This window comes from Grampus griseus, assembly GCF_964374135.1.
Source record: "Grampus griseus genome assembly, chromosome: 2".
Lineage (NCBI taxonomy): Eukaryota > Metazoa > Chordata > Mammalia > Artiodactyla > Delphinidae > Grampus > Grampus griseus.
The window spans coordinates 106,408,133-106,421,258 of NC_139018.1; the positions used below are offsets into that span (position 1 = coordinate 106,408,133).

General features: G+C 37.3%; 1 protein-coding gene across 1 annotated transcript in view; it reads left to right on the forward strand.

Moving 5' to 3' along the window:
• The window catches only part of RAB8B (RAB8B, member RAS oncogene family), a 66,485-nt gene extending 54,670 nt beyond the window's left edge, over positions 1 to 11,815 (forward strand). Inside the window, exons 4-8 of the mRNA XM_082647723.1 lie at positions 1,371 to 1,448; positions 2,439 to 2,528; positions 3,747 to 3,812; positions 6,601 to 6,651; positions 7,576 to 11,815. Coding sequence (XP_082503849.1) covers positions 1,371 to 1,448; positions 2,439 to 2,528; positions 3,747 to 3,812; positions 6,601 to 6,651; positions 7,576 to 7,668 — 378 coding nt within the window. The 3' untranslated portion in view covers positions 7,669 to 11,815. The remainder of the gene's footprint in view (positions 1 to 1,370; positions 1,449 to 2,438; positions 2,529 to 3,746; positions 3,813 to 6,600; positions 6,652 to 7,575) is intronic.
• The last annotated feature ends 1,311 nt before the right edge of the window (positions 11,816 to 13,126 follow it).

Here is a 13,126-nt window from a genome sequence, read left to right on the forward strand (position 1 = left end):
TTCTCTAGTTGCGGCAAGCGGGGGCCACTCTTCATCGCGGTGCGCGGGCCTCTCACTATCGCGGCCTCTCTTGTTGCGGAGCACAGGCTCCAGACGTGCAGGCTCAATAGTTGTGGCTCACGGGCCTAGTTGCTCCGTGGCATGTGGGATCTTCCCAGACCAGGGCTCGAACCCGTGTCCCCTGCATTGACAGGCAGATTCTCAACCACTGCGCCACCAGGGAGGGCCAAGCTGGCAGTCTTTTACTCAACCTAGTAGGTTCTGGGCCTTCCTGGTGAGCAAGATATTTATCACATTTCTGCTATGTCCCAGGCACTGAGGGCTTCCCCTCTTCACTCCAGCCTCTACCCCTTTGCCCAGTTCAAGTCTACTCAGCCCTCAGACCTTGGCTTTAATGTCATTTTCTCAGGGAAACCTTCCCTGAGCCACCCCAGCCCCTCAACCAGATTAGGTTAGCATTTTTACTCAGAGCTCCTCATGCTTCGTCATAGTGATTGTCTAAATTATAATTAATTATATAGTTATTGGTTCATTGTTTTCTTTGCTAGCCATCCATGAGAAGAAGGGGCCTTGCCTATCTTATTCACTACTAGTAGCATTTGGTATACTACCAGGCACATAGTAGGTGCTCACTAAATATTTGTTGAAATGGATGGACGGGGGGTGGATCTAGCACTTAACACACAAATGTGGCCTTGTGATACAGATTTTGGAATAGGTAGCATACAGGTGTCAGTTGAAACATTTAGAAGATAAACTGTTTAGAAATACCAGACGTGGGGTCTTCTAAGATATGATGAGGATGCTTTTCATTAAACTGTGTAACAAATGCATTATATTTTAAGTGTCTGTGATTTACTTAGACAAATAGTAACTTTTTTTAGTTTAGTAACATTTCAGTCAGTTCATATAAAAAGAAATAAATCTAAAGCCATATGGTTACAGTCTTAGTATAAGAGTCGGAAACAAGATAATTTCTACTTAGAATAAACAAGTGCACAACAGAAGCGATTACCTCTTACTCTCAATGTTATCTCTATTTTAACTTAAACATCCTTTTAGCTTCAGTTGGTGCCAGTTTTATTATATGAAGTCAGGTAAAAAGGGTATATCACCTTTACCATAATCACTAATTCATTACAGGTTAAAAGTGAAATAAATGTTAACAGAGTATTTATTTACATGGTGAGACAATGGAAGATTTTATTTATTTCTGTTTCTCTGTACTTTAAATTTTTATTATAAATTCCTTCTATAAAGACAGAAAAAGGACAAACACAAGCTTTCTGGAGGAGAAGAGTACATTGACATTATGTTCTTTAACTTTAAATGTATAAAATACTAAATAACGGTCTTTTTTCCTCTTATAGGGAATTATGCTGGTCTATGACATCACAAATGAAAAGTCCTTTGACAATATTAAAAATTGGATAAGAAACATTGAAGAGGTATGTATGGAAAGAGAATGGATACTAGAGAAGAGTCCTGCTGGGTGCTTATAAAGGGCTCCTCCCTTTATGAGTGTCTCCCTATCACTCAGCTGAGCTGCTAGGAAGTAGGGCGCGGGCAGGTCAGGCCCTCTGCTCTGAGGAGTGCCAGGGAGGGTGACATCTCTGGTACCTCCAGTCTGACTTCTCTGCTGGACTGGGGGGAGGTCCAGACAGAGGAGCAGTTTCACAGAATTTTAAACTTGGCCCTGATCTTGAAAATAATTTAATCCAAGTCCCCATTTTACACATGAGAAGACTGAGGTCAGAAAGAGGTGACTTGCATGTGCTCATAGAGCCTTTAAAAAGGAGAGCGAGGATTAAAACCTCTGGTTCTCAGGTTCTGTCTATTCCACCATGCTATGCTGTTTGATGGGCAAAAATATATATTTATTCCGGCAGTTTATCATTTTGCCCTTCTAACATTTTCTTCATCTTAGATATTTAAAATTTGGTTTAGTTCCAGTTTGATTGGTATGAAGATTTTTTTTAATGTCTTTGACATTTCAGAAAGAAATCTGACTGTGAAATAATTTCATACACATTTATATTAACCCACGTGAATTTATTGTTTAAGTAGTTCAGAATCCAGAATACCTTCTGCATTGGCTCACTTAGTACCGAGGTGTTCTCCCTTCTTTGACCCAAACTAACATTTGGAAGTTTTTTTGTTAGATAACTTTAAGTTTTATTTTTGTTTGTTCATGTACCAAAAAAGACATGAGAATGACTGCAAGCCTTTGGGAAAAATGTTCGCATGGACTCTTATGCTGTAGCTTTCCCCTCCTCTCATCTTTAAAATTTTTCTGTGAATCAGGCCTTATGTTGAATGAAAGATTATTTGTCTTATAATTAAATTTCTGGATCTGTTTCTGACAGGTTAAGATTTGCCTGTTGAGTAACTGTGTTTTTCTCAGGTTGTTTGTCTAACATACTGTTTTCTCCCTGCAGCATGCCTCTTCAGATGTTGAAAGAATGATCCTGGGCAACAAATGTGATATGAATGACAAAAGACAAGTGTCAAAAGAAAGAGGGGAGAAGGTAAATTTAAACTGAATGCATAAAGATTGGAATCTACTCACGTTAAGCATTCATTTTCTTACTATTATTTAATTATTGATTTAAGTTTTAAAAACATCTATATTTTAATCTGTTAAAAAAACAACAAAAGGGTTGTAATCCATACTTGAATGGTATGAATTAGTATTCGAGCTCCAACTCCATATACTGTGTAGTCATGACTCATTCGTAAAGAATTTGCTGTTTTCTGGGAGATACAAATTGGTCCTTTTTCAGATTCCTGCAGCTTAGAGTTCAGGTTATTTCTTCCATATCTGTGTGTAAATGCCCAGTTTTGAAGTTAAACCAGTTCATTCTCTTTGAAAAAAAAGTAGTAGGATAGGTGAAGTTTCAACAGTAATCATTTTTCAATTTATTTTTTTTTTAAGAATATTTTACTGCACATTAGATTTAGGTCATTATGGAGTTTTAAACTCTTCATTAAGCTACGGATATCATTTATAGGCATTTCTCTATTTTATGTCCTGTAAAACAAGAGTTTATTACATGTACATATTCATTTCTTTGACATTTTCCAAATTGACTTAGAGGCTTCAATTTTTTAAGTCTTGGAATTTTGCTTTAGACTTTTTTTAGTGATATGTGCAAAATGCATTTTTCGATCCGACTGCGAACTTTTTCCCCCTAAAAACATTCACTTAATCTTGGTGTTGCAAATGAACTGGGAACTCTTTGGAAATAGGTGGAAATGTAGAAGAGTTCACAATTTGCCACAATCAATAGAAACCCAAGCAGTGAGTACTTAGTATTTTAAGCTTTTGTTCTTTTATGCACCAATTTGTTAAAAAATAATGAAAAGTTACAATACTAACTGTTGGAGGTTTGTACTTTGGAAGCAGATAAAAGGGGCAGATGTATCCCAAATTAATGATAGGGGTGAATGTCTCATAGGTTTGCTAGTGATTTTATTAGAGAACTACAGGTATAATCGAAAAGAAGGGAAGTACTTAAGTTATGTTTTGAGTGGAAGTGGTGCCATTTTACTTACTTGTGGTGATGAAGTTAGATATCTAAATTTCAAACATGATATAGTAGAAGAAAGCAAAGAAATTTGAGAACCACAGGAGTTCTGCACTAGGTACGCTCCCTTTAGGACTCTGAAAAACCTAAAAAATACAAATGTTCTGTATGCATTTATTTATTTTGCACTGAATTTAAATGTTTCTTTTTGTCTTTCAGTTAGCAATTGACTATGGGATTAAATTCTTGGAGACAAGTGCAAAATCCAGTACGAATGTAGAAGAGGTGAGAAGGAATTGTTTGGTGACTTGTTACGTAGTAGCATTAGTGTCTTAGGTGCCTGTGTTCAAGCAACTCTCCAAGCCTTGATATTTTCTGCCTTAGTGAATGCCTTGTGGGAACTCCACTTCCATTCTGTAAACGTTTATGCTTCTGACTTTTATGTGGATCCTGGTTGTTGGATTTCTAACACCCGTCCTCCACATGGGATATATTAGATTGCTCAATTAAGAGTCACTGAACAGGGCTTCCCTGGTGGCGCAGTGGTTAAGAATCTGCCTGCCAGTGCAGGGAACACGGGTTCCAGCCCTGGTCTAGGAAGATCCCACGTGCTGTGGAGTAACTACTGAGCCCTCAGGCCACAACTACTGAGCCCGCAGGCCACAATTACTGAAGCCCGTGCGCCTAGAGCCCACGCTCCTCAACAAGAGAAGCCACTGCATTGAGAAGCCTGCAAAGAGTAACCCCCGCTCGCTGCAACTAGAGAAAGCCCGCGTGCAGCAATGAAGACCCAACACAGCCAAAAAAAAACCCCAAAATGGGTCACTGAACAGAAGATGGAAGTTCAGGTTAAGTTCAGTTTTGCCCTTTGTTTGGTACGCGGGCCTCTCACTGCTGTGGCCTCTCCTGTTGCAGAGCACAGGCTCTGGATGCGCAGGCTCAGCGGCCATGGCTCACGGGCCCAGCCGCTCTGCGGCATGTGGGATCTTCCCGGACCGGGGCACGAATCCGTGTCCCCTGCATCGGCAGGCAGACTCTCAACCAGTGCGCCACCAGGGAAGACCCAGGTCTTCTATTCTTTACCAAGCGCAGAGTTGTTGATAATATTTTCTTTTTTAAAAACATTTTTAAAACTTATCATAAAAATAGTACATGTACTATGTGTTAATACATGTAATTTATTTAACAATAAAACTGATGGTTTCATAAACATTTAATTTCTCAAGCTATTCATTCTTCACCATGACATGGCTAAAACTTGAGACTTAAGTGACTCAACTAGTGGACACGGATCAGAACTTTTTCTTTCTTTTAAGTAACTAACAGTCATTTTTTCAGGTTGGCAAATGGGTGTCAGGAAACAGGAAGCCTCTACTGATTTATTTACTCAAGCATAGATATGCAGAAAAATGCTTCCCTCTGCTTGCTACAAAAGGATTTCCTTTCATCAGAAAGAGGGGAGCCTCTTCAGTCAGGTTTAATGGTGGAGACAGGAGAAAAGCTTGCTCACTGAGATGGCCCACGTAGGATTGCTGCCACAGAATGAGCTCTGTACCCTGGCTTAATGGAGCAGGCTTCGGTCTCTGTTAGTCCTGAGCCCTGATCATACCTGTGACTTAGAGAGAGTATTGAGTTGGGAATTCCCTGGTCAGGGAACTAAAATCCTGCAAGCCGCTCGGTGTGGCCAAAAAAAAAAAAAAGAGAAGAGAGCGTTGAGCTATGGAAATATAGAACTGCGGATTGCCCGAGCTGCTTACTGGCCAGATATTCTGCAAAAGTTAGCAGTTTTCCCAGGGCTTTAACTTAGCCTCAAAAACTGAGATGGGCTTACTTAGAAACTTTGACTCACAGGTGACCAGTGTGACAATGAGACACTGACAATGAGTGATAATAGTACTTATCATATTGCTTCTTTTTGACTGGTTTAATAATAATCCTTTTGCTGAACATTTTTGGGGGGCATTAGGAGTGATTGGGAACAGACTGACATACCAGTGGGTTTAGCATGGCGACAACTGAGGAAGCCTTAAGAGTCATGTAGAAACAAAGTAGGGATGATAGGGTTTTTTTTAATTATTAATTAATTAATTTAATTATTTATTTTTGGCTGCGTCAGGTCTTAGTTGCAGCACAGGGGATCTTTCGTTGCAGCGGGCAGGCTCTTCATTGCGGCAGTTGGGCTTCTCTCTAGTTGTGGCACGCGGGCTCCAGAGTGCATGGGCTCAATAGTTGCAGCTCATGGTTCTGTAGTTGTGGCACACAGGCTCTCTAAGTTGTGGTGCACGGGCTTAGTTGCCCTGAGGCATATGGGATCTTAGTTCCCCGACCAGGGATCGAACCCCTGTCCTCTGCATTGGAAGGCGGATTCTTAACCACTGGACCACCAGGGAAGTCCCAGGGATTATAGGTTTTAAAAATGTTTGGCTTGGGTTTGGGTCAAGAGGCACTAGGCATAAAATGCCACTGAGATTTGTCCTGCTTCTATTTCACTGATTTCCACGGTGGGGAATTTAGCTGAGCTGTAGGAACTGCTGGGATTTTTCAGTGTTGCGACACAGGAGGTTATATATTCTCAGGTATAAGAGTGAAAGCAATTTGAAAGAGAGGAGGTTGGGAATAAAAGGTGGAGATTTTTGTGAAAACAAATTTTAGAGCTATAGGGTAATTCATAATTATTCCTTCACTTATCAAACAGATATTCAGCATCTCCTAGACCAGGAACTGTGCCCTACTCTGGGGATGCCCAGGAGCTTTAGAGCCTCTGCCTCCCAAGTGATCTTATTATACCCATAATTCAGCAAGTGTCATATTAGGAACTTGTGCCAGATGTTATGTGCAGAAAATACTTGATGAATGACAGTTTGATTACACTGGAAAACCTTTATGATATGATAAATGAAAAGTAAGTTACAGTAGTCATGTGTCTACTGTGATTGCAATTATGTTCTTTTCTCAGTTAAAAACCTCAAAGTAATATATTTATATTTTATAATGAAATAATAAAAAAAGGCTACATTTCTGTTTTAAAAGATATTATAAACATATAATAATGAAATCTTTGGTTTACCTTTAGGCATTTTTTACACTTGCACGGGATATAATGACAAAACTCAACAGAAAAATGGTTTGTATGACGCATAATTTTTATTTTCCTTATGCTGTTTTTAAATTTGTTTTCTTATTTGTGTTGTTTATTTATTTAATTAAAGGGATAGGCCTGATTATAATATAGTCACATAAACCCATTTTTTCCCTGACTTACATTTTCACCCGCTTAAACTTTGATTCTTATTTCTGTTTCTTCAAATTTCTTATTTCTGAGCTGCAGTTGTTTCAGTTCTTTCCTCTGGCTCTTTAAGTGGTCTTTATTTTTATTATTATTTTTTAACATCTTTATTGGAGTATAATTGCTTTACAATGGTGTGTTAGTTTCTGCTTTATAACAAAGTGAATCAGCTATACATATACATATATCCCCATTAAGTGGTCTTTAATTGAATTTTGATCAGAATAATTAAAGTAATAAAATGGCAAAATTAAATTTTTTATCTCTCTCTATATCAGTATATAATTATGATCTCAAAGACGCTGAAGTTTGCTTAAATTTGAAACAATCTCAGTGATGAATCATTACGACATCCTGGAAAGTTTGTTTTAACCTGAATCTTGCATATAATTGTATACCTTATGTTACCAACTCTTCTTACCTCCAAGAAAGGGGTTGCCTGTACCAGTATCTTAACATTATTTCCATTATTCCCTTGAAACTTTACACTCTTTTGGTTATAATTTTTTTGAACTGGAGTTAGGAACTTCCTAATATGTAGTTAATATATTAGGTGCTAGCCTTAAAATATTTTTCCTATATTAACCTACTGTTTCCAAAGAAACAGACAACATCAGAGCTTAACTAGTTCCCTTCCTAATTAACCACACTACTAAGGACACATTTATGGCATAGTTAGATATTTTTTTATTTCTTAGGTAATTGGGCTCAAACCATGAAACTTTTATTTCCTTGCTAACTCCATCTTCTGTTTTTTTTTAGAATGACGGCAATTCATCAGGGGCAGGTGGACCAGTGAAAATAACAGAAAACCGATCAAAGAAGACCAGTTTCTTCCGTTGTTCGCTACTTTGATGAACTCTTTCTGAGAGACTGCAGCACACCTAGAGGACCCTTTCCTGCTTCTCTGAAAGCACAGGTCACCCAGCCTCAGAATCATCCTGCCTGGCTGCTACTGAGAGCACCACTGAACCTAGACCTAGATTCTGCACACAGAATGTGCAGTGGATTCCAGCCTCATGGCCCATCAAGATAACAGCCTTCTTCTTTCAAACGTGGAAACAGTGAAGTGGAGACACGTGCAGGACTTAACTTGTTTTTCCTCTGTTTTATTGCGTGTTGCAGAAGCTGCTATCTTTTTCTTTTTCACTTTGCACATCAGTTGTTAGCCTTTCCTTGTTACAGCACAATCTGAGATTCACATCTGCACACTTCTGTCTGATGAGGTTCTAGACAAATTTGCATTCGGGAATGTTTAAAAAAAGAGTAGAACATTTAAAGCAGAGGTTAATATACGAAAATTATAGCATATTTGGTCAGGTTCATATGGCCAAATGTTATTGCATTGATAGCATTTATTTAAGGGCTCTGATTTTCTTAAATAAAAGAGTCATTAAATTCTGATAAACTTTATCTTAAAAATTCATAAAAATGCCCATCTGTTCATCAAAGGCCACAGTTTCTTTATTTCTTCAGATTGTTTACAGTTTTGCTTCATTCCTGACTTTTTTGCCAGAGAGTCTGGGTAGCTGAATAAATCACTTTTTCAGGTGATTTATTGATTACCTCTGCCTAATCTATTGACACTGTATTTGGAAATCACTTTAATGTCGCTTTTCTTGAGTTTTGTATTTGCTCTTCTTTCCTGTGTTTGACCTATTATAGTCACTCACCTAAAACATAACATATTTGAACACTGTTGTCTGTTTCTAAGTGTAAGCTTCTTAAAGTGAAATTTTACATGGACAGAGAGACACACTATTTAGGGTTTTATTTCAGCATCTAATTGTTGTTCCGTCACATCAGCAAACATAATATATTTTTTCTTAGATTCACTCCTTAGCTGTTGGTTTAGTAGTAATGCCCAATTCTTATCATAATCCCTGTCTGCAAGAATTAATGAGTTAGATTTAGACTTAGTTCACAGAACGCTTACCTGTAGGGATAGAAATTAATTTGTGGATGTAAATTTCATAGAGATAGCTGTTGGTAATGGTGAAAATAATGATTTTTTTTTAATTTGGGCTTTTTTTAAAAAAAAATAAGATTAATTAGACCTAGTGCAGCCTCTAGGAAAAGTCTTGCCTTTTCATTAGAGCAAATATGAGCATGGTTTCAGTTTTACAACAGCTGTTGTTGAATGTGTAGAACCCAGTTCCATCTGTTCAGGTGCATTGTTGTAGAACTTGGTCCAGCCATTTGGACCAAAGCCAACCAAAAGACTTAGCTGCCTTTCTCACCAAACACTGGTACTGGTATGCCTTTTGTAGATGAAACCGTCACGTGAGAAAAAAAGGTATTTAGTGTTAACTTAATGTGCCAAATTCATTGTTGTTATTCTAGCCTTCAGTGTCATAACACAGAAGGGAGTAATAAAGAGGTGATTAGGAAATAATAATTATTCTTCCTGTTAGGCCTGTTTTGTTTCACAAAGGTTATCATCATGCTTGATAGTTATGTCTGGGAGATGAAAGTGGAAATGGATTGCTTGTTACCGCAGAGAATTCTGCTTCAAATTAAGATGTATCATTAGAATACTTGGACCAGTCAACCTTTACTACTTGTTTGAAAACTTATGCACAATTTAGTGGCAGGAAATATATACCAGAGCTATTTTTGATGGGTTCACTAAATTTATTGTTCACAAATTTCAGTCTCCTTGCTTTTTTCTTTCTTTTTTTTGTACTTACTTATAGGCTTAAAGGCACCAGTTGGTGTCCCAGTAAAATCAGTAGTTCCTTGATCAAAAGTTGACTGTAAGTCTACCATCTTAAAATTAGATAGATTTCTGGAACAAAAAAGATAATTTCTTAGAAACATCTTGTATTCACTGATTTTCAGAAAAAGATCCCAGCAGTTAAGCTTTCTGGATGGTAACAAGGTAATTTCTAAAAGGCAAGTGCTATGACACCATGTATGAATGTAACTCTCTTAGTAATTTACCTCCAACTCTTTGGTGTCTTAACACTTTGGTTTATATCTCAGGGGTTGTCTGCAAACCAAAACTGACATATTCTGTGGTTAGCCTTTTTTTTTTTTTTTTTTTTTTTAAACAGAATGCTTTGCTTTTGTTTTTTTTCCTACTCTCTTCTGTTGTCTCGTATGGGTTAATAACTAGTCTCCATGAACTTCCCTTTGAAAGAGCCTATAAAAGTTAGATGAGTCTAAAAGTGTTCTTTGAAGTAGCAGCGAACTGGGGGTATATGCTGTTATATAGAAATAAATTGTCCTTGCTATTTTCTTACATTTAGCTTTGCTAAATTGTATATAATTTGAGCTAAGACCATAGGAGATTCACTTTCTGCATGGTAAAATGCCCTAATAAATATTCCACTTTGCTTAATAATGTACATATAGTGCATTATTTTTTCTATTTGTAGATGAATTTAGTGGCAGATAATTGTCTGTTCCCTGCTGAAATCTAGTTTTGTGTGAAGATTTTTGTGGTTTTATGGATAAAGGTACATGAAGGTTTATTGCAGCAGTATTAGTGGTTCAGTGGCTGCATTTTATTATCAGTGTGCTAATTTTTGACAATGATTGGACTAGACCTTTTCAAATGGAGTCTGAGGGTATCAGACAATGAAAATGTGCTGTAACTAAGTAGCATGTAAATCAGTTGATTGTAAAGCGTTTCACTGGGAACTTATTTTAGCTATATTTTACTTCAGACAGATTATGAGAAAATAATCCACCTGTGCATCAGTTAGGAGGTGCTGCAGGGTTTCTTACTATTTACATGAACATTTTGTGCAGTCTTTGTTATAAATTTTCAGAAGACTATACTCTTTACTTTGAAGGACTATTTTTTAATTATACCTCATTTAGCTAACTAGTATTCTAATACCTAGTAGAAAAACAGTGAGCCAGCCTTTAAGTATCCAACACAATTTAGACTATATGTTTTGTTTTGAACTAAAGGCATCATTGGAAAAAGTAGCAGGTAGTTTAGGATAGAACATACATGTCATATCCAGTAGCGCAAAAAAAGTATTATCTTCCTGTCTCCATTAATAAATTTAGCTGTGAAATATAGATAAATGTTTGCAGAAATTTCTAAATAAGAGATTATAACTCCATTTTACAGGTTCTGAATGCTGAGAATCTGTATTAAGGCTTATAGTTCTTCCTGTGAACAGTAAGTGATACGTGTAAGCAGACTTCCTTTCCTAGTTCATGACTTAGATTTCTTTATAAATTTAGTTCTTAATCTTTAAAGATGAGCTTCTAAGCTTAAAATTTTAAAATAGCATTTCATTATGTTGGTTTACTTTTCTCTGATTTTAAGCACTCATTTCTGCTGTCAGATTTTTTATAATTTTTCTTTTAACAGAAAGGACATTCCTTTTTCCTTCTTGTTATATCCAAAGAAGGGGGTGGGGGAATGTCTAAAAATGAAATTCCTTGTCCTAGAGGGACCTAGATGGACAGGATATACTAATAAAATTTCAAATGCTAGCACAATTTTACAGTAGAATTGGTCTTTTTTCAGACTAATAAAATTAATGGGTGTCATGTTCAGCATGAAAAAAACTAAATGAAATTTACAGAAATGAAAATTAGCAAACAACTAGGGATATTTTCAAATTTTACTTCATTTTTTGAAATGCTTGTGCCATACGCAATTGCATTTCTTATTGCCAAGAACTAATAGAACTTCTTGTTTTATTTCTTACCTTTTTTTAAAATGTGAATTTAATTATAATTCATTCCTATGGCCTTACACATGGGTTTTGTTTATTTGCAGCTGACACTGTCCCTTTAAATACTGTAAACTATTTGACTAAAATCATGCCCCTAATGGGAAATATCCGTTTTTTCCATAGAATCATCCTACTGTAAGTTTCAGCATATTTTACTTTTGCTCCAATGGCTTAATGTGAAAAAGCTCCTGCAGATAAAGTGGACCTGTCATGTTGTTACTCTTGTTTAAGCCAATTCATTAACTGTGTACTGATAATGATGCTGTGTTTTTTTTAAGAAAAAATGGATTTTATTCCAGGTGAACTTTTTTTTACAATAATGTTCGTCTAAAATAAAAACTACATAATGAAAATACTTATGTCTCTCTGAAATGGATTGCACATTTTTAAAATGTTTCTTCTAATTTGCTAGGTGTGTGTCTCAAACCGTGGTAGACTTGAGATATTTTAGCAAACTTTACATCTTACTTTGAGTTCTTTTTGTTTTTTTGGAGGGAAATTTTATTTATTTATTTATTTTTTAACTGAAGTGTAGTTGATTTACAATGTCATGTTAGTTTCAGGTATACAGCACCGTGATTCAGTGATTTTTTTTTTTTCAGATTCTTTTCCCTTACAGGTTATTACAAGATATTGAGTATAGTCCCCTGTGCTGTACAGTAGGTCCTTGTTGGTTATCTATTTTATATATTTTAGTGTGTATGTGTTAATGCCAACCTCCTAATTTATCCCCCCCACCCCCACCCTAGAGTTCCTTAAAGACGGAGAAAAATGGCCAGAGCTCCTGCTCATTCTTAATTCAGCATACATTGAGGTTATTCTGTTATAGAACTGCAGCCTTAAATTGATCGTCCTTCCCTTCTTAATCCTTGCAAGTTTAGTTTCTGTTGTTTTCACTTTCAAATAACACAATTGGATGTGATGTTCTGCCAGTGTTCTACCCCTGGGCTGGTGCATGTTTCCGGTAGCTTTTGCCGTTCATCCCCAGAACCATTTTGAACCTTCACTATTCCTCTCAAGCTTAATTTTCCTTTCACTCTTTTTTTTTTTTTCTTAAAGCTCAAGTCTTTATTTTTGGCTGCGTTGGGTCTTCGTTGCTGTGCGTGGGCTTCCTCTAGTTGCAGCGAGCGGGGGCTACTCTTTGTTGCAGCGTGTGTGCTTCTCATTGCCGTGGCTTCTCTTGTTGCAGAGCACGGGCTCTAGGCGCGCGGGCTTCAGTAGTTGTGGCTCGCGGGCTTCAGTAGTTGTGGCTCACGGGCTCTAGAGTGCAGGCTCAGTAGTTGTGGTGCACGGGCTTAGTTGCTCCACGGCATGTGGGATCCTCCTGGACCAGGGCTCGAACCCGTGTCTCCTGCATTGGCAGGCGGATTCTTAACCACTGCACGGCCAGGGAAGTCCAGCCTTTAGGATCTTGAAAAGGTGAGGTTAGAGATTTTCCCCTAAAGCCTCTAGAAGGAAACTATCCTGGCCCTGGCACCTTGATTTTAGCCTGGTAAGACTCATTTCATAATTCTGACCTCCAGAACTATAAGATAAGAGAGTAAATTTGTGTTGCTTTAAGCCATTAAATTTGTGGTAATATGTTTACAGCAATGATAGGACACTAATAC